This window comes from Stigmatopora argus, chromosome 10, assembly GCF_051989625.1.
Source record: "Stigmatopora argus isolate UIUO_Sarg chromosome 10, RoL_Sarg_1.0, whole genome shotgun sequence".
NCBI lineage: Eukaryota > Metazoa > Chordata > Actinopteri > Syngnathiformes > Syngnathidae > Stigmatopora > Stigmatopora argus.
Window position 1 is genome coordinate 17,180,493 of NC_135396.1, and position 22,077 is coordinate 17,202,569.

The window sequence follows — 22,077 nt, forward strand, 5'->3', positions numbered from 1 at the left end:
TATTGACCCTAATAATATGCGTTTGATTCATACCGTATCTCAAACACCATGTGTGGTGATTTTGTTAAGATTTTCCCTTCCAAGTAACACATTTTTACTCCCTAACAATAAATATGGAGGTGAAAATTGAGACTCAAGGGGCGGCTTATACGTGAGAAATTGTAAAATTCAACAATTTTAAGGGTGCAGCTTATACGCGCATGCGGCTTATTGGCGAGTAAATACAGTACTTTTCACCATCTCTGTGGGTAGCTGCAATAATAGCATGAGATACGTACACATTGTGCAGGTATCAAGGCTGATATTTTTGCGATCGACCGCAGGACCTTCGATCAGCCTTAACAACAATTGGAATGTGCTGACGTGGTAAACGAGCACATATATCAAGGCTACTTGCGTCTGGCCAGTAAGAGCACGTTCAACTAGGTAAGATGGCGGAGCCCCGCCCTAGGTAAGACTGCCGTGCCCTAAGTGAGGAATTACGGGCACAAGTGAGTTTTTTTTCACATTTTATGCACTTTTTTTTGAATTTCATTCATAGACGTCAAAATAAATATTCTATTCTCTCTATTTTTAAATTAATGACTGTATTGGCCGCATTGTCTTGTGTCATGGCGTTATGGTGTTATAGCGTTGTCAACTTGCAGTTTCGTGCGTTTGTCGTCTTTTTATGCGCATATAAGCAGTACTCTCGATTCAGTCATCATTTTTTTTTGTCTGACAAATGTGGCTTATATGCGGTAAATACGGTAAATTGAATTGTTAGCCCCGATTTTTTTTTGTTGCAAATGTATTTATTATCATTTCATCACTTTATTAATGCCAATAATTATGTTGTTAGTCATTTCAGTCCCCCATTTTTTTAAAGCTTTTTTAAAAACTGGAATGCATTTGATGTAGTTGTTCTGCAATATGATAGAGAATATCGTCCAAATAATAGTAGACTTAATATTGGCATAATGCTTATCTAAGATCACTTTCATATTTTTTTAAGCATTGTGTATATTTGTTTACAATGATGGGATGTAACCTTACTTAGTCAGAGCATAATTCAAACCTGGATGTGCCTCTTGTCGTGGTGGAGATTGTTGTGGTATTTTTCACTTTTTCGGGGGCAAAAGACTAGAATTGAGAAGGTCTTTGTTTACAGTAACTTTTCATGCATAATTGTTCTCTTATTCTGTATAGATTTGTGCGAAACCCCCATCGAGAGTAGTTGCAGGCCAAATTGACATTATGTAGCAGTCTTAGCTGTATAAATGAACTAGCATCATCCTGCCAGCTGTGTTTAAACCATATTTGTATGCCTAAAACAGGAGTGTGCTACTGCAGGTGGAGGCATTCCAATCTGCAGACAGGCTCAGACCAAGCTTGAAGTGTGTCTCTACATGTTCCTGTGGAGCCCAGACACAGAAGCCGTGTTAGTCGTCATGTCATGTTTCCGTCACCTATGTGAAGAGGCTGATATCCGTAGTGCTGCTGACGAGGTTTCTGTCCAGACCATCCTGCCCAACTATGCCACTTTCAGTGAATTATCCTCAATCAGCAACATGATGGGAACAGGTTAGTCAAACGTGACTGTTTCTAGTAAGCTAAAACAGTCAGTCAAACAAAAATGATTGTTGTGCGCAAATTCAGGGTTTTAAATCCAAGCCTATCAAGCTCTGGGTTCTGTTTGTCTTCCTCTCCACTTTAAAAGTTTTGCTCTTAGGTCGCTCTACATTGCAAAAGAGAGTAATGGCTTTGCTCAGGAGGATTGAGCATCCCACACCAGGAAACACAGAAGTAAGTTATTCTAGTCTTTATTGACTGAGGTTGCAAGATGTTTTAAAGGCATTAATACTGATGCTAACCCAGAGGTGTGCAAACCGGTCTATGTGTGTGTGTGTGTGTATATATATATATATATATATATATATATATATATATATATATATATATATATATATATATATATATATTTAGAGAGAGAGAGAGAGCGAGTGTGTGTGTATATATGTGTACAGACGCTCCCCTACTTACGAACATTCGAGTTACGAACAACGGTACATACGAACATGTCTGCAAATTGCGTTTATGTCGAAAAATGTTCGTAAGTTCAATTTTGTATTGCGCGCCTTTTTCCGAGTAGTGCTTCTTTCTGCCGCTAATACCGGCACCTGGCGCTGTGAGAGCTCAGCTCACCCAGCATCTACCTTCCTCTGCCCAGTTCGTTGCAGTGCGGAAGTGCGTGAACGTATCTCCAGTGCCCAAAGAACCTTTTTCATTTTTATCATTAAATATCTCGTGCATCCATTATTCAATATGGTTGGTGAAAAGCGAAAGGCTTCTATTGAGGGAGGTGCAAGGAAGAGGCAAGCCATTTCATTTGAAATGAGTGGCAATAATAACGAAGCTTGATGCGCGTGAGAAAGTGGTGAGCGTTGCACGTGAATACAACTTGAATCGTTCGACCGTCAGTACCATTTATAAACATAAAGATCTAGCAGCAGGACCCAAATATTGAACGTTGCACAAAGTTTGCAAATCAATTGAATGATGCCATACAGTGCTACCGCATCATTTATGATGAAAAAAAGAAAACTGCAATCGTCATTAGATAGCTTCTTTCGGCCAGTTTCTAGTAAATCTCTCTCTCTCTAATGTATGTATACAGTACTGTATGTATTCTCTCCATGTTATTAAATGTTTTTTTTCAGTACAAACCAATGCATGTTACTTATACAAGCCTTAAACCTACAAATGCACTTATATAAACCTTCAATATACTTATATAGGCCTTAAACATAAATTATAATACAAAATATAGCACTGAGCAACTTACGAACAAATTCAACAATCGCTCGGAAACTAACTCGTTCGTAAGTAGGGGAGCGTCTGTATATGTGTGTATATATGTGTGTATATATATATATATATATATATGTATATGTATATGTATATATATATATATATATATATATATGTATATGTATATATGTATGTATGTGTATATATGTGTATGTATGTATGTGTATATATGTGTATGTATGTATGTATGTACCGTATTTTCACGACTATAAGGCGCACTTAAAAGTCTTAAATTTTCTCCAAAATAGACAGGGCGCCTTATAATCCAGTGCGCTTTATATATGGACCAATACTAAAATTGTTATCACAATAAAATAAATCGGTCGATAGGGTACACGATCCTCTACAGCTCTGACAACTACGGCAAGCAGCCCCCGACTCTACTATTTTCCCCGTAGAAAAAGTACTGCGCGGTGACTGCTGGGATATATAGTTCTTTTGTCAATACACCCAGTATGACGGCGAGCACACTAATTTGGTGCTCGCCGTCATTCCGGCTGGATTTACAAAAGAACTCCTGCCGCTAGATGTTGGCGTGGACATGGACATCAACACAAAGGGCGGCAGGCAGCGCCGGGCTAGTTACGCTAGCTACTAGCTAGCTACTATTTGCGAATGGATTGTGGCCCGGACATCGACATCTTCACAGCTTTACGAAGGGTGGCAGGCAGCGCCGGGCTAGTTACGCTAGCTACTACAGACGCTCCCCTACTTGGATTGGATTGGATTGGATAACTTTATTCATCCCGTATTCAGGAAATTTCGTTGTTCCAGTGGCAAGAGGGTGAGGATGCAGGAATAGGAAAGGCATTTTAGAGATAAATAGATAGGTAATAAGTAGGTCAAGAAATAAATACATGAATAAATGTATAATTAAATAAGCGTGTTGCTTAGCACATATATACATACATACATACACATAAATGTACATGCATGCATACGGTAGGTCTTAACACACAGCCATTTTTTTGTTAAAGAGCCTGACAGCTGATGGGAGGAAGGATCTGCGGAAGCGCTCCTTCCTGCAATGAGGGTGCCGCAGTCTATTGCTAAAGGAGCTTCGGAGGGACTCCACAGACTCATGCAGGGGGTGGGAGGTGCTGTCCATGATGGACATCATCCTGGTCAGCATCCTCCGCTCTCCCACTTCCTCCACAGAGTCCAGAGGACAGCCCAGAACAGAGCTGGCCCTCCTGACCAGCTTATTCAGCCTGTTCCTGTCCCTCTCCGTGCTCCCGCATCCCCAACAAAGCACTGCATAAAACACTGTAGATGCCACCACAGTGTCGTAGAAAGTCCTCAGCAGTGTCCTGCACACTCCAAAGGACCGTAGACTCCTCAGTAGGTAGAGGCGGCTCTGACCCCTTTTGTACAGGGCATCTGTGTTTGTGGACCAGTCTAGTTTGTTGTTGAGGTGAACACCCAGGTACTTAAAATTCTCCACGATTTCAATGTCTGTACCCTGGATGTTCACCTGAGTGGTCTGTTGAGGATTCCTCCGAAAATCGATGACCATTTCCTTTGTCTTACTGGTGTTGATGTAGAGGAGGTTTTGCCTACACCAGTCAACAAAGGCTGTGATGACTCCCCTGTACTCCAGGTCGTTCCCGTCCGTCACTCGTCCAACAATAGCGGTGTCGTCAGAGAACTTCTGGAGGTGGCAGGTGTCTGTATTATGTTTAAATTCCGATGTGTAGAGGGAGAAGAGGAGTGGAGAGAGCACTGTGCCTTGAACTTACGAACGAGTTAGGTTCCGAGCGATTGTTCATAAGTTGAATATTTTGTAAGTTGATTCAGTGCTATATTTTGTATTATAATTTATGTTTAAGGCCTATATAAGTATATTGAAGGTTTATATAAGTGCATTTGTATGTTTAAGGCTTGTATAAGTAACACACATTGGTTTGTACTGAAAAAACATTTAATAAAATGGAGAGAATATGTACAGTACTGTATAGAGAGAGAGAGAGATTTATGTATTAGAAATTGGCCGAAAGAAGCGATCTAACGACGATTGCACAGTTTTCTTCTTTTTTTCATCATAAATGATGCGGTAGCACTGTATGGCATCATTCAATTGATTTGCAAACTTTGTGCAACGTTCAATATTTGGGTCCTGCTGCTCGATCTTTCTGTTTATAAATGGTACTGACGGTCGAACGATTCAAGTTGTATGACCGTGCAACGCTCACCACTCTCACGCGCATCAAGCTTCGTTATTATTGCCACTCGTTTAAAATGAAATGGCTTGCCTCTTCCTTGCAATCCCTCACTAGAAACATTTTTGAAGCTTTGTGAGCAAATCTGCAACAGAATCCATTTGTTTTTGTTTCTGTCGGCCATTGTGGGTGGAGTTTGCGATCTCTGGCTGCCTCACTCTGGCTTTGGCCCACCTACTAGCCAATCATAGTTGGCGAAAGCAATGACATATCCCAGCCAGCAAAATGCGAAAGCGTATGAAAAAGAAAAATATATATATACACACACACACGCCCACACCCACACCCACAGACACAGACACCCACAGACACAGACACCCACAGACACAGACACCCACAGACACAGACACACACACACACACAGACAGACACACACACACACACAGACACACACACACACACACACAGACACACACAGACACACACACACACAGACACACACACACACACAGACACAGACACACACACACAGACACACACACACACATAGGCACACACACAGACACACACACAGACACACACAGACACACACAGACACACACACAGACACACACAGACATATATATATATATATATACACAGTCATACCTCGTCATATGACCGCTCGTCATACAATATTCTCGTCTTACGACGAAAATTTCGATCAAATAATTCGCCCGAGATACGATCAAAATTTCGTGATGCGACCAAGCCAGGTGGCCATGGTACTGTCTTTTTTGCATCTCTTTCGTGTATAACAATATCTACGAGCACCGAATGATTTCTTCAGACGAGTTCCGACCAGGAAACGCACAACGCGCATGCGCGGGAAAAAAGAGGGCTTTCTGGGTAATAAAGTATACTCTTGCACACAACGCCGATAGGCAATGGCACTCTTTCTCTGAATAAAACTTCATTACCCACAATCATTTCCTGGTATTATTACCTAATACGAGGAGTATTATATTACTTCTCGTTCGCTGCTCATAACATCCAGCGGCACCGGCCCGCAATTCCCTCCCCGCAATATTTCCGGTCGCAACTCTCTCTCATAGGCGCCGTTCAAAGTGGTTGCGACCAGAGCCATTACAACGAGGGAGTTGCGAGTCGGTGCCCCCGATGTCCCCACGAGCAGCGGAGCGATCGCTAATATGTACTACAAGACTATTTCTCGTTGGCAAGTGGTCGTGGGTTATCCTATTGTGAGGACATTTGTGAGCATCATATTCGGAATATTTTGAAGGGAATACGTAGTACAACAGCAAACAGCCCATCGATAGTGAACGCGAGGGTGGAGGCGTGGCAAACAACTAACCCGGCCAGAACGGAGGTAAAAAAAAGATTAAAACAAAATTAGAATTCAGTTTTGTGTAAAGTTACATTAAACGTATGTTTGAGTGTGTCTGTTTATATTAATCCAAGTTAATTTAAATTAGTTTGTTCCGTTTACGAGTGCGTTGTCGTGGAAAGTGTGTGACAGTACATGAGAGAGATTGTGAGAGACTGAGAATGAGAGTGAGTGAGTGTGAGTAGAGAGAGTGTGAGCGAGAGAGTTGAGAGATTGTGAGAGAGGTACGGTGTGAGAGTGAATGAGTGAGAGAGAGTTTGAGAGAGATACGGTGTGAGAGAGAATGTGTGAAAGTTTGTGAGAGAGGGTGTGAGAGAGAGTGTGAGACAGAGTGTTAGTGTGTGAGAGAGAGTTCGAGAGAAACACAAATCTAATTTGTTCTACATTCAGCATCTCAAACATTGTTAACCCAAGCATGTTCCCTGTTAAAATAAATAGAAAGGAGTTTTATCCTAAGATTTATTTTTTGGTTAAAATAAATGTAGGTGTGATAGAAATCATACATTATTATGAAATGAAATTGTGTTTTTGTGGGCAAAACAAATCAGTTTTGAGCCAGTAATGTTTTACGACTACTGCAAAAGCCCCACAAATCTTGTTGTGAAACAGTTATGTGCTTTTCAAAATCTGTAAGCACGTCATCTTCAATGTCTGCCTGTCTCTGTTAACTTTTCTTGTGATTATTCCGTATAAAGGCTTGGGAAGACACATATACTAAATGGGACCATGCAACAAAACAAATACTTAATTTCCCCAAAAACAAGGCAGATGACGGGCAGGTAAGTAAACTACTGTGGGACCAGTTTTCTATTTTTCTATGATGTCCATGATACAATATTTATGATATTGTGACTGTTAAAAATAGTTTGAGATGATAGTTGGGACATATTTGTTCTGTTAAATATGGGCTTTATTTTTTTAAAGGATCCACTAAAAAGGCAATAAAGCCAGTATCATGGCTACATAATACAGCTCCTTCATCATGGTTGGTAACCCTGGTTGAGATGTGTTATTTAAATTAAACTAATTATTCTAATCTGTATAATAATGGGGGCAAAAGTACAATTCTATTCTACATTTAATTCATCTACATTTATCTACAAAATCCACATTTAGATGGACCAATGAGAGAATTATTTGACATCATATTTGGTGTGCTACAGCTATTAATACTCGTGATATTAATACTTTTTACGGAACCATTTTGCCAACAAAGCAGGAACTAATCTTGGGTACACAAGATGAGCAATAACAGCAATATTTTCGACCATTCCTCTTTGCACAATTGCTCCTTCATCTTACCCCACACATTTTCAATGAGGTTGTTGTCTGGGGACTAAGATGCCCATGTATAAATTTGGCCATGAATTAAATATGACCTCTCGTGAGATTCTAACTATTTTACTGTTTCATGCATAAGAGTTATGAGGTCATTGCATATTCTTCACATGATGGAGTATGTCAGTATGACCTCGATAAATATGCAACATTTCAGTTGTAATTTTTTAATACTTAAATTTATTCATTCTATAAGAATTATGAGAGTGAATAATTGTAAAATAGGTGATTTTGTGAAAGATGCCTAATGAGGCAGCCCAGCGGATTATGTGGTTACCCCGTCAGCCTCACAGTTCTGGGATCCTGGGTTCAAATCCATCCAGGTCGGTCCACGTGTGTCATGGTTGTCCGTCTCCTTGTGCCCTGCGATCCCCTGCCTCTGGCCCTAAGTCAGCTGGGATAGACTCCAGCACCCCCCGCGACTATAGTGAGGATAAAGCAGTTCAGAAAATGAATGAATGAATGTTTAATGTGGCCCCCTACTGAATAAATGTTTTTTCCTTTGTTATATTTTTATTTGTTAAATAAACTAGAACTTAAAGAACACATGCTGCCCATTATGGATAGCACAGTGTATCTAAAAAATATACGCATCAAAATGATGGCATGTGCAACATGCGTACTTTATGGCCTTGGGATACCTTAATACTACATGGGCACACTACTTTTACTGGCTTTTCACCAATTGGATTTTACCTTATGCAATTTTTGCCACCTTATTATTCAGCTTCAGTTGCCATGATATCTATCAGTATAAATACACTATAGCCTGCCTATTTTTCCGGATAGTGAAATGTATGGACTGCTTTTTCATTTGATAATAAAAAGTACTTATTTTTAAAGAGCCATATTACAGATCACATCAATATTAATAGCATGGTATTCATCACCCATATTGCATATTGTACTTTTTTTTAATATGCCCAAATCAAAGTCTACATTTTCACATATATTACAACATTGTATGTCACCCTTGTACCAGCTACTGACTGTGTCCTCTCCCAACAGCAGGAATGGATCAATATGACAGGGTTTCTCTGTGCCCTGGGCGGTGTATGTCTCCAGCAACAAAGCACGCCTGGCCCTGCAACCTATAGCCCACCTCTGGGTTCCATAAATGAGCGCAAGCATTCTACAATATCAATGGGCCCATATGAGATCCCCAGTGTAATGGCCTCCGTCTCCTGCTCCTCATCAGCATCCAGTGAGACACCAGTCAGCCGCTTTGTCGATCGGTTGTTGGCTTTGTTGGTGTGTGGCCATGAGAGAGTTGGCCTCCATGTCCGTACCAATGTCAAAGACTTGCTGGGCCTGGAGCTTAGCCCTGCTCTTTACCCTATGCTCTTCAACAAATTGAGGAACAGCATTGGTAAATTCTTTGAAACACAGGGTCCGGTGAGTCGAGAATTTTAACCTCATTTTACACTTGCCGTGAACTGGTTTGTCAACACTGTATGCCTTGCAATATAAATATTTTATATTATATTTAATATTAATATAAATATTAAAAGTTGGGTGAAAGTTTCGCACAATACAATTTTAGGAATCTGCAAAAACAGCAGAAAATCTTGAATTTATTGCAAGATCATGAAGGTACCTGTCAAAGTAACTTTTTTTTGAGTGACATGAAATTTTGTGGATAGAATTAATAATAAATTGCATTCATCCATGCTTCGACTTGCAATATAAATAGGCAATAATAAAGCAAATTGTTCCATTGTGAGGGCAAATCGTTCCATTCTGAATCAATCATGTGGTGTAAATAGAGCCATGCTCGTTGTCAGTGGCGACTGCTGATTAAAAATTTGGCGTGTAGCATAGGCACTACTACCATATGCTGGCTGAGAAATCTTACCGTGCCTTGAAAGATTTGCGAAAAACAAACAAACACGAATGCTAATAGCCACAACACGAACTCTAAAAGGCAACAACAAAGCCGTCAATTATGCAGTAAATATGCAAAGACCAAGTTCAATTGCTATCATATGAAGACAAAAGGACAACAACGGAAGTAGAGATGAAGATTACGCACGAATCTGCACGAACACATGCATGTATACCCCCTGAAAAAATATTCAAAATTTCCCCTCACAACGGTCATACTGACTAAGTTTGGTTGCTAAGATCATACAACAAAATCTGCTTAATTACTACTGGTGAAGCCTAAGGCATAAAAAATGAGCAGCAGTCAATAAAGGAAAATAAGGAACTATTCATTCATTAATTTTCCATTTCTCTTATAATCACAAGGGTTGCAGGGGAAACCCTGAATTGTTTGCTAGCCACTGACAGGGTGTAAGGAGAGGCACGTTTCACTCATACCTTGGGAGAATTTAGAGCAGGGGTGCTGAAACTTTGTTGCTCTAATATCTACTTTTCAAGCCCCAACCTCCTGTTGTCTACCTTTTTTTGGGCCACCAACAAAGCTCAGCAGTTATATATATTCCTATACCTCACATAACTGCATGAGCCAATATTCTTTTGAAACTATGTGCTTTCCTGTTTTGTGGATTCAGTGAATCTGTTTAAAATATGGCAAACATGACCCAAGAGAGACTCATGTAAGGCGTGTGATTAGTTCCTGGCGCAAGGTTGACCATTTAAGAGTACAGTAATCCCTCGTATACCGCGGATATTATAGACCAGACATGGCCGAGATAATAAAAAAAACGTGAAGTAGAATCATACCGTACTTCATGTTTTCGCGTCTATAGAAAAATTACACAAGCACAATTATCAAGAAGTGAATTTACGTATAGCTCTAATATGCTGTTTCTTTGAGTATTGAGTGTTTTTGAGGGTTAAAAGCGCTGCGAGCAAACGGAAGTCAAATGTCTTGCCATTCCCCTGGGATGTTTTGAATGGATTTACCGTAATGCTTGGAACGCGCGGGGAGGCTATTTTTAGGGTGAACGTCCACTGGGTTGATCGCAATAAGTAGCGTGTCGGCAAGAAATGAAACCAGTCACTCAAGCGGTCAGGGGCATATAAAAATTGAATTTAGTGCACAGACAAGGGCGCATCGAACATTTTAGCGAAAATTTTAGACTTAAGTGCGCTCTATAGGTGTGAAAATACGGTACGTTCTTCATTCTTCGGCCTCCACTATGTCTTCTGCTCTGCCTTTATTCTCCATCTTCTTCACTACTCAAGTCATTTTACACACCACTAGTATATGATGGCTGTGTACACTCTTACAACGATTTTAGTCTCCAACTTCCTTTAAACTGATCCGTCGATGTAGTCAACCTGTTTGCTCCTACCCATACTTTTACAAGTCACCCTATGTTCTAGATTCTTCTTAAAACACTGAATTTTCATGCCTAGATGGCGCAATTAAAAGTCTTAAAATTTTCTGCCTTACCGCCTTATGTTTTTGTATTTTTCTTGGTAGACAATTTGAACGTTTCAAGGTTTTGGTTACAAAAAAACCCCTTAAAACACAGTAATAATACTTTGAGCTGTGTGGCTCACTATACAGTATAGTATTTTACTAGACCTGTTTTTTTCCTTCTCTGTACAATAGAACATATACCGGTTTTAAGAAAGCGAAGCCCCGGCCGACTCCGCGGGCACAGACCGCCGATGCCACGGCCACGGGCTCTGCCTCGATGTCCTGCCATTCTTGCCAGCCAAAGTGCTCTATTTTCGGACAAGGCCAATAGCGTCCAACGTGCCGTCCTCCGGGGCTCTCATTTAAAAAAATTAAAAAAAATCCCCCTTCGCTGATGCTCTCTGCCATTTAAAAAAATCCAACCTCACAGCGGCCCCCGGCCGCTCAAAATCTCTTTTTTCGGATAAAAATTATGGCCTTCGTCCACTGCCCACCATTCTTTTCTTCAGTGCTTAGTCTTCTGTCTTCTGCCATCTTCCTAGTGGCAAGCAGAAGACAGGAGAGTGGCTTCTGCTTGCGAGTTTCAGTGTGAATTTTCACATTTTTATGAACTATTTTTTCCAGAAAAAAATCTGCGATGTAGTGAAGCCGCCAAAGTTTAAGCCGCGAAGTCAAGAAGGATTACAGTATCTGTTTTGGGGCCTACGCAAAAATACAAGTACACAAGTACAATTATCAAGAAGTGTATTGATTAAATATTGCAGTTTTAAGCATATGAAGACTGCAATGTATTAATATCTAAAAGTAAGGTGTATATTTAAAAAATGTCAATAATTTTAGTACATTTAAATTTTAAATACTGTATTTTCACGACTATAAGGCGCACATAAAAGTCTTAAATTTTCTCCAAAATAGACAGGGCGCCTTATAATCCAGTGCGCTTTATATATGGACCAATACTAAAATTGTTATCACGATAAAATTAAATAAATCAGTCGATAGGGTACACCATCCTCTACAGCTCTCACAACTACGGCAAGCAGCCCCCGACTCTACTATTTTTCCCGTAGAAAAAGTGCTGCGTAGTGACTGCTGGGATATATAGTTCTTTTGTCAATACACCCAGGATGACGGCGAACACACTAATTTGGTGCTCACCGTCATTTCGGCTGTATTAGAAAAGAAATCCTGCCGCTAGATGTTGGCGTCAACAGAGCATTCAAAGCTAGACTGCGAACTATATATATATTATATATGGATGAATATCGAACCGCAATAGCGCTGGCAACTACGCCAAGCAGCCCCAGACTCTATTTCCGGTGCGCAGTGACTGCTGGGATATATAGTTCTTTTGTCAATACACTGCGAACTATATATATATATATATATATATATATATATATATATATATATATATATATATATATATATATATATATATATAATATGGATGAATATCGAACCGCAACATGAGATTATGGCTACATGAGGCGTATGTCAAGCGACCGGATGGATTTTTTCACGGCTCGCCATCACTTTTGATTTGCGACCAAGTCACGAAAATGAAATGATGACGTGAGTACATTGTAAAATGGCTAAATAAAGTACAACCGAACTCAGTTTTGCTTCCGTTGCCCTTTTAAAAGCGTGTTTTTAGAGTGTGGGTGTAGCATCCATGTTTAAGATGGTATGTTTTGCCATGCCTGGCTGCGTCTATAAAAACGGTGCGTCCTTTGTGTGTTTAAAATACAGAAATAGCACTCATTACTAACACTGCGGCTAAAAATATGATGCTCTGTATAGTCGTGAAAATACGGTAGTTTAATTTCAATACTGAACTCACAGTGAAAATAGTTACATATAAATCCAAAATAACAGGTTAATGTGAGTTTTGAGTCCAAGTCCTTGAAGCGGACTTTCTTGTTTTTTTTTTAAAGCATGGGGACGGTCGAACTTGTTGATTAAGTCTGCCTTTACCATGAAGCAGCCAGTATTGAGATTTGAACAGACTGCCTGCACAGGCACGCTCTGGTTTAGACAGGGTGAGACTCAAATCTTTATTTGCAAACCTTGCGTCCTTCATAGGCCGTTTATCATCGAAAATATGAAAGACCTGCCCTTACCTTTATCGTCTTGGCAGAAACATACCTTTCTAGAACGTTCTCTTCGCTGGTCAACCTGACTGGTCAGTATGCACAGGCCTACGCAGACTCGGCTTGCTGTAGCTCCACTTTTCAGCCATGTTGTGGCTCTGCAACAGGGAGGCGGTGGTGGCTCTGGTAATGATTCTTCCGCAGGAAGGAGGCATTTTAGACGATGATTCAAAATCAAAACAAACCTCTAAAAGACTAGGCGTTGGTTTTATCCAAGTGGTAAAGTGCCGATGGTAAACTCACTCGCAACAAAACAGGAGAGGTCAAACCAACATACTGGATTAAATCGGATTGTCGTGTGATCTACCAATAGTACGTTGGCGATCTACTGGGGGTTTGAGATTGACGTATTTAGGACCCCTAATTTGTATTGTTCAACCAGCCTACCATGCCTGTTTTTCGATGTGGGAGAAAACCGGTGTACCTGGGGAAAACCCACGCGGGCACGGGGACAACAACTTCGCACAGGAATGTCAGAACCCCTTGGGAATTTAACCCTCGATCTCACAACTATGAGGTCGACGTGCCAACCACTGTCCACCGTGCTGCCAAAAGGGAACTATAAACCGTTAAATGTGTTACTTTGAAGGGAAAATCTTAAGAAAAATCATCACAAGTGGTATTTCTGAAATACTGGATGAATCAAAAGCACTTTATTAGGGTCAATATCATAAGGAAGTTAATATGCCTGTCTTTGTAAATGCAAAATATCAAATTATTCAATTTGAAATATGAAGAGTCTATCTTGGTTAGAACCTGATGCTTTCTAATTACAGAAATTACAATTTTCAGACCAGAAGTTTAAGATGTTGTGGCAGTCATATTGCTTCTAATGCCAAAATAGATCAATTCTTTCAGTAGTTCATATTACTTCAATAGTTGTCACTTTCCAACAAAAAACAAAACAAAAAAAATCAAAGTGGAATTTTGTTTTATTTCAAAATCATGGCTACTTGCGTCTGGCCAGTTAGAGCACGTTGAACTAGGTTTAGACGGCAGCGCCCTAGGCTGCGCCGGGACCTAGTTAAGATGGCTGTGTCCCGAGCAGTGACAGGTTTTTTAGTGTTTTATGCAAGATTCGTGTTTTTTTCTTGAATTTCATTCATAGACATCAAAATACATTTTGTTTAGCGTTTTATCTGTTTATATTTTCTCTATTTTTGAAATAAATGACCGCATTGTCTTACGTCATGACGACACGGTGCTATTGCGTCGTGATGTCATCGTGTCATGGCGTCGTCAACTTGCAGTTTCGTGCAAGTCGTGTTTTTACGCGCATATTAGCTGAACCCTCGATTCAGTCATGATTTTTTTGTCCGTCAAAAGCGGCTTATGCGAGTAAATACCGTAATGATAATAAACACATTATGATCATCTGTCACGCTTGCGCATTGTGACTTTCTGTTAAGCTTTGGAATGTATCATAAACAGCTGTCTACATACAAGTCTGTTGTTTTCCTTAATTTTGGTTCAGCTGAGATACGTCCACCCCAAAGCTAAGACGAGTGAAACCAAGCCTAGCTGTTAGTGTTAAATAAAAGATGTACAAAGGCTGATATGCAGGTTGCTGTATGACAAAAAAATGAATGAAGATCAAATCAAAAGTCTTTATTGTTATCATACACAGTATAACGAAATTGGTGGTGCTACTCCACAAAGTGCGTTCAAAAAAATATTAAATAGGTAAAATAAAAATATAAAAAGTCACATCCTGGCAAGGTAAATGCTAAAATATTGCACAATCTAAGATATTGCACATTGTTATTGCACACCCCGAAGTTATTGCACAGAAGGGATTGTGTGTCGTGCTAACGCAAGTTCAGAGTCCTGATGGCTGTTGGAAAAAAACTTTCCTTAAGTCTATTTGTCTGTGCTTTGTGAGACCTGTAGCGTCTGCCAGAGGGCAGCAGCTGGAACAGGTTGTGACCAGGGTGGTATGGGTCCCTGACAATGTCCCGGCCCTGCTGAGGTAACGAGGGCTGGCAATGTCATCCAGTGAGGGCAGAGAGCAACCGATGATCTTTTGGGCGGTGTTGATTACTCTCTGCATGGCTTTTCTGTCTGGTGCCGTGCTTCCAGCGTACCACACTGTAATGCAGTATGCACAGATGAAACAAAGCGGTTCTACATATTCTGAAAGCATTGTTTGTGTGAAAAATATATTTGTTCTGTGTTTTCCAGGTTCTTATTAATGACATGAACACCCAATTTGTGGAACAGACTATTGCGATCATGAAGAACTTACTCGATAACCACACAGAGGGTAGTACTGAACACCTAGGGCAGGCTAGCATTGAGACCATGATGCTTAACCTTGTTAGGTGAGACATATGAAGTGTACTTTCAGTCTTGTCTTTGCATTAATGAATAATGAAATGAAAATGGAAAAAAAAACAAGCGAAACGATTGTTTGGAAATTACGTCAATTTATTGGCTGTTTTTTATTTTATTTTAATTTTTTAGGTATGTTCGCATTCTTGGCAACATGGTACATGCTATCCAGATCAAAACCAAGTTGTGTCAACTCGTCGAGGTGATGATGGAGAGACGGGATGACCTGTCTTTCTGCCAGGAGATGAAGTTTAGGTAAATTGTTTTTTTTCCACAAAGGTACATTCAAGGTATTCAAGGATAGCATTTGGTAGAATTCTGTTATCTTTAGAGCTCCAAGTTGTATTTGGTTAACACTAAGATCCCGGCCTATTTTGTCAAATTTTGCATGCCTGTGATGTTTCTTTTACATATCAAAGACATGTTCATAATCAAATCAAATCAAAAGCCTTTATTGTCAATCATACACAGCTGCGCATAACAAAATTGGTGGTGCTACTCCAAGCTTTTCAAAGTGTGTTTTCCCAGTAAAAAAACATAAATAGTAGTATAAAAGTATATAAAGTCACATCCCGGCTAGGTGAATTCTAAAATACTGCACATAATTCTAAAATATTGCACAGATTCTGAAATATTGCACAGATTTCTAAGATATTGCACATTGTTATTGCACACCCAGAGGTTATTGCACAGAAGGGATTGTGTGTCGTGCTAGCTCAAGTTCAGAGTCCTGATGGCTGTTGGGAAAAAACTGTCCTTAAGTCTATTTGTCCATGCTTTGTGAGACCTGTAGCGTCTGCCAGAGGGCAGCAGCTGGAACAGGTTGTGACCAGGGTGGTATTGGTCAATGACAATTTTCCTGGCTCTGCTGAGGTAGTGAGGGCTCGCAATGTCATCCAGTGAGGGCAGAGAGCAGGCGATGATCTTTTGGGCAGTGTTGATCACTCTCTGCATGTCTTCTCTGTCTGCTGCTGTGCTTCCAGCGTACCACACTGTAATGCAGAATGCTAGGATGCTCTCCACAGTGGCTCTATAGAAGGTTACCAGAAGCTTAGTGTCCAAGTTGTTCCTCCTGAGTACCCTCAGGAAATGGAGTCGCTTCTGGGCCTTCTTCACCACTGCCGTGGCGTTGATAGACCAGGAGATCTTGTCCGTGACGTGGACCCCCAGGAATTTGAAGGACTGGACCCTGTCAACGCATACTCCATTTATGAGGCGTGGGGCCAGATCTGTGCTGCGTTTGCAAAAGTCCAGGATTATTTCTTTAGTTTTCGTGGTGTTTAGTGTGAGATTGTTCACCAAAAACCACAAAGACAGTTTGTTGACATAATCTCTGTAGGCCGACTCATCCCCTCCTGAGATGAGTCTGACCACAGTGGTGTCATCGGCAAATTTGATGATGGAGTTAGACTGGTGGGTCGGTGTACAGTCGTATGTGTACAGGGAGTACAGAAGAGGACTCAGTACACAGCTTTGAGGGGAGCCAGTGCTCAGTGTAATGGAGGGCGAGAGATGGGGACCAAATCTAACAGTTTGTGGACGGTTGGTTAAGAAGTTCTTAATCCAGTAGCAGATGGATTAGGATAGTCCTAGGTGGGAGAGTTTTTCAGCCAGAATGTCCGGTATTATAGTGTTGAAGGCTGAGCTATAGTCAATGAAGAGCATCCTCACGTAGTTCCCATGGTGCTCCAGGTGGCTCAGTGCTGTGTGTAGAGCGACGGCGTCCTCAATGGACCTATTTGCTCTTAAGGCAAACTGGTGAGGGTCAACTGAGGGAGGGGTTGTATCCCTGATATGGCGGGCGACCAACTTTTCAAAGCACTTCATGATCACAGGCGTAAGTGCAACAGGCCTACAATCATTCAGGCTGTCAATGGTTGTCTTTTTAGGGACAGGGATAATGGTTGCAGATTTCAGGCAGGACTGGATGATGGATTGTTGCAGGGAACAATTGAAGATCTTTGTGAAAACACCAGTCAGCTGGTCAGCACAGGCTTTGAGCACCTTCCCAGGTACTCCGTCAGGGCCAGCAGCCTTCCTGGTGTTCACAGTACCTGTCTCACTTCATTCCTGAAGCTCCAATGTACTGCTGCAGGGTGGTGGTGGATGTGTTGAGACTGGGTCTGATTTGTCAGTCTCAAAGCAGGCAAAGAAATGGTTCAGTTCCTCTGCTAGTGAGGCATCTGCGTTAACAGACACATTATTGTCATTGTAATTGGTAATGTCGTATTCCCTGCCACATCTTCTTTGGGTTATTTCCTGCGAAGTGCTCCTCAATTTTCCTTGTATATGCTGCCTTGGCCTTTTTAATGCTTCTTCAGCTCTGCTGCTCTGGCAGCGCTGTATTGTACTTTGTCCCCTGACCTGAAGGTGGTGTTACGACATTTGATGAGTGCCTGTGTCTCACTGGTCATCCAGGGTTTTTGGTTACGAAAAACCCGTATCCGCTTATTAACAGTGACGTTGTCCGTGCAGTTTTTGATGTAGGAAAGTACAGTGTCCGTGTAGTCCTGGAAGTTGTGGTGTTCAAAAAGTTCCTAAATGGTGCGGGAAAAACAGTCCTGAAGCTGAGAAAGGGCGTCTTCGGGCCATGTTTTTATTATCTTTATTTGTGGCCTTGTTAGCCTCCGGAGTGGGGTGTATGCGGGGGTGAGGGACAGGCAGAGATGGTCTGATCCAGCTAGGTGAGGGAGGGGTGTGGCTCTATAAGCATGATTGATATTAGAATAAACATGGTCTAGAGTTTTATCTCCCCTGGTATGACACTTCACGTACTGGATAAACTTAGGCAGAAGAGTGCAAAACTGACTTAAATTGAATAACACGCCGAATAATAAGAATTTCACTGCAGAAGAATGACGCGATTGTAAAAAGGTGTGTCGGACGACATCTTTCCTTCCTGTTTTATTGTGATTACATTTTACGTCGCGCACATTACCACTTGGATAAAGACTTCGCCAAACCTTTTCCAGCTTTGTTTGGGTTCTGAATCGTCGTCAAAAATGCCTCCTAAGCCTACCAAATAATTACCAGAGCCACCGCCGCCTCCCCGTTGCAGAGCGGGGACTTAGGCTGAAAAGGTGAGCCATAGCGAGCCGAGTCGGCCGGCCAATGGCACGTGCCGGCGCCGAGCGAGATCTGCCCCGCGACCAGGCCCCAGACGGAACAGGCAGCGACACGGTACGTCGGGGAGGAGTTCCCTAACGTAACTGAAAAGAGTGGTTATCTTCCGGATCAAGTTTTTAGAGGAGGTCTTACCTGACATTCTTATTCATAGATGAAGTGAGAATGCCAGGCTTCACACAGAACGTGTGGGGATGCTGCTGGCTGGCTTCATGGTAAAGCCAGCCTTAATCTACAAGTTCGACCATCCTCACGCTTTAAAAAAAACAGAACACAGCCTGGCTGCCTGTCAACTGGATGAGCAATGGGAAAGCCTGGATTGCGAAAGCCTTCACATAGGACTGGTTCTTAAATTCTTACATCCCGAACGCGAAAATGGCTATCTTGCTCTATTCCCAATTTTGAAGCCAAACTTACCAATCTTTTACCAAACAGATTGTGTATCACCTTGAAAGACATTCTTGTGTAAAATCCAAAAAATGTATTAGTAACCGCAGAATTTTTCCCCCCATGATGTTCACGCGACAGCCAGCGGCAGTAGCTCTGTCCACTCTTGTTTTTCATATTTTATAGCCCTTCTATCTTTTTTTAAATTACATTTTAATATTTCTTAATACATTCCTTTTTACTTTACTGTGCAAATAGAAGAACAAGTGGTGAAATCGGGTGAGAACTGTCTAAATCTGCTGTGTGTGGTTGTGTGCGTGCATGCGTGTGTGTCTAGTATGTGTGATCGTTTGTCTTCAACCTACACAATGGACTATAGTAAATGGAAATTAGCCCTCGGCTACAATCTTACATATACATGTTCATTAACATGAATATAAATATGTTCATTAATATGTGCTATCCCTTATTAAATAAATAAAAGCAATATCATGGAAAAATATTGCACATAAATGGAAACTTGACTATCTCAAGTGACACGTTCAGCAGAAAAGTCATTTGAACGAGAATGAGAAGTGAGAAGGACAGATGTGTAAAATAAGGTAAAATTTAAGTCGGATTTGTGCATATTCTAATGGCATTTATGAAGATGTTTTATTCATATATATTTTTTCATTCATTTTCTGAACCGCTTTATCCACTTTATCACACGCGGGGGGTGCTGGAGGCTATCCCTGCTGACTTTGGGCCAGGGGCGGGGGACACCCTGTATCGGTGGCCAGCCGATCGCAGGGCACAAGGAGATGGACAGCCATGCACACTCAGACCCATATCTAGGGGCAATTTTAGAGTGTCCAATCAGCCTACAATGCATATTTTTGGGATGTGGGAGGAAAACGGAGTACTCAGAGAAAACCCACGCAGGCCCAGGGAGAATATGCAAATTCAACACAGGTGGACCGACCTGGATTTGAACCCAGGACCCCAGAGCTGTGAGGCCGACGCGCGAACCACTCATCCGCCGGGCCGCCCATTCATAGATATTAATCATTACATTTTATTATTACTAAATCTTTTATTTGTAGTAGACATGCACCTGCTTATGGCAGCGGTGATACTGGTGTGTGCCCATAGCGAGCAATGATGATGTTGCTCACACTGGTACTCAGTGTGCTCAGGGAGGTTGTCTTTCTGCCCAGACAAACAAAAAAATAGAGGGAAAATTGGCTGTGACTATTGCATTTTAGAAAATACTACCATTAGTCCAAAATAAGCTAAATCCCCATCCGGTTTCCAACCACATCACACAATTTGCCGAGACTCCACAATCTAAAAAAAATGCTGTTGTCCATCAATACTTATTATTCCAAATGGTCTGTTAGCTTCCTTTCATTGCTTTTCCCCCTGGTTGCACTGCTTCTAGATGTGTGTTTTCATATTGAAGCATTTAACCAATCACATTTCAGCCATTATTTGTTGCCAGATCAGATCTGCCTCAAAGCCTTCACAATCAGTTCTTGCGGGCTCTGCTGCATTAAACTAGACTGTTGATTTTAACCAATCAGATTTCGAGTTGGCAACCCCACCAATGTTCCCTCTAATTTTTCGTTGGTCTGAGCAGAAAGTCAACCTCCCTGAGCGCACTGAGTACCAGTGTGAGCGACATCATCGGTACTCGGATGATTCGCCTAAAGACGTTTCGCCGACGGACGTTTGACAGACGGGCAGGTCGCCGAATGGACGTTCCGCCGAACGTTCATTCGGCCGAACGGAGGTTTCGCCGAAACGGGATTCGCGCGCTCGCCCCGCCCCCGGATCGTGTGTGTACAAGTTTTTCAACCTCGGCCCGCGGGCCATATACGGCCCGTTAGGATTTTTAATCCGGCCCACCGCCGGTGTTGTCCAAATTATAGTAAAAATCAATGTTAGTCTACCATCAATGGCAGCCCGGGAATAAGCACTCTTGGGCGGGCATGGCAGTCCGGGAATAAGCACTCTTGGGCGGGCAGATGTAGCAGAACCGAGCCGTAAAATGACAGCAATCGGGTCAAATCCATCCTAAAACAGCATTTAATGATTAAATACAAATACTGGAGCTCTTTGGACATTAGAACCGAGCCCAGGGAAGTGAATTCCTCGGTAAAATGTCGCGATGATATCGCGATGGAGGCAAAAAAACGTCTATAGACGTCCATTCGCCAAACGGCTCAAAATGCTCTCAAATTCGGTCAAATCCAGCCGAAAACAGCGTTTAATGATTAAATAAAATTACTGGAGCTCTTTGAACATTAGAACCGAGCCCAGGGAAGTGAATTCCTCGGTAAAATGTTGCGATGATGTCGCGATGGAGGCAAAAAAACGGCCATATACGTCCATTCGCCAAACGGCTCAAAATGCTCTCAAATTCGGTCAAATCCAGCTGAAAACAGCGTTTAATGATTAAATACAAATACTAGTATTTGTATTTAATCATGAAACTAACAAATACTAGTATTTGTATATAATCATTAAACGCGGTTTGAACGAACGTTCATTCGGCGACCTGTCGATCTGTCAAACGTCCGTCGGCGAGACGTCTTTAGGCGAATCATCCGGTCACGACATCATCATTGCTCGCTATGGGCACACCAGTATCACACCTGCCACAAGCAGGTGCATGTCAATGTTCCCTCTAATTTTTCATGTAAAACATGCTATAAAACACGAAAAACATGAGTGGACAGAGCTACTGCCACTGGCTGCCGCTTAAACGGCGCCATCATGGGGAAAGGGGTAAAAAAAAAAATTTAAAAAAAAATCGATTTTTTTTTTTTACTGCGCGCCATATGATTGCTGCTGCGCAGAGAAGACGAGAGTAGTGCGCAATTGCGCACGCGCGCAGCTTAGAGGGAACATTGTTCACAACACCATTCCACTAGACGCCAAACAATTCAATGCTTGGACACACTCCACGGTCCTAAATGTAGACTCTAACCCAACTCACACAACACATTGTGTCGGTTTATCTGCCATAAT

At 41.6% G+C, this 22,077-nt stretch overlaps 1 protein-coding gene across 9 annotated transcripts in view; it reads left to right on the top strand.

Annotated features, from left to right (window-relative positions):
• nf1a (neurofibromin 1a) overlaps positions 1–22,077 on the top strand; it is a 278,314-nt gene that overhangs the window by 100,128 nt on the left and 156,109 nt on the right. For 5 of the 9 annotated variants that reach the window (XR_013303594.1, XM_077611678.1, XM_077611683.1 and 2 more), the window contains 6 exons: positions 1,317–1,563; positions 1,700–1,785; positions 7,092–7,175; positions 8,743–9,129; positions 15,403–15,542; positions 15,685–15,807. Coding sequence is in view for 8 of the 9 variants with exons in the window: in XM_077611678.1 (XP_077467804.1) it covers positions 1,317–1,563; positions 1,700–1,785; positions 7,092–7,175; positions 8,743–9,129; positions 15,403–15,542; positions 15,685–15,807 (1,067 nt within the window). In the remaining variant the exon portion in view is untranslated. The remainder of the gene's footprint in view (positions 1–1,316; positions 1,564–1,699; positions 1,786–7,091; positions 7,176–8,742; positions 9,130–15,402; positions 15,543–15,684; positions 15,808–22,077) is intronic. The other 4 variants (XM_077611680.1, XM_077611687.1, XM_077611679.1 and 1 more) reach the window with 3 other exon arrangements.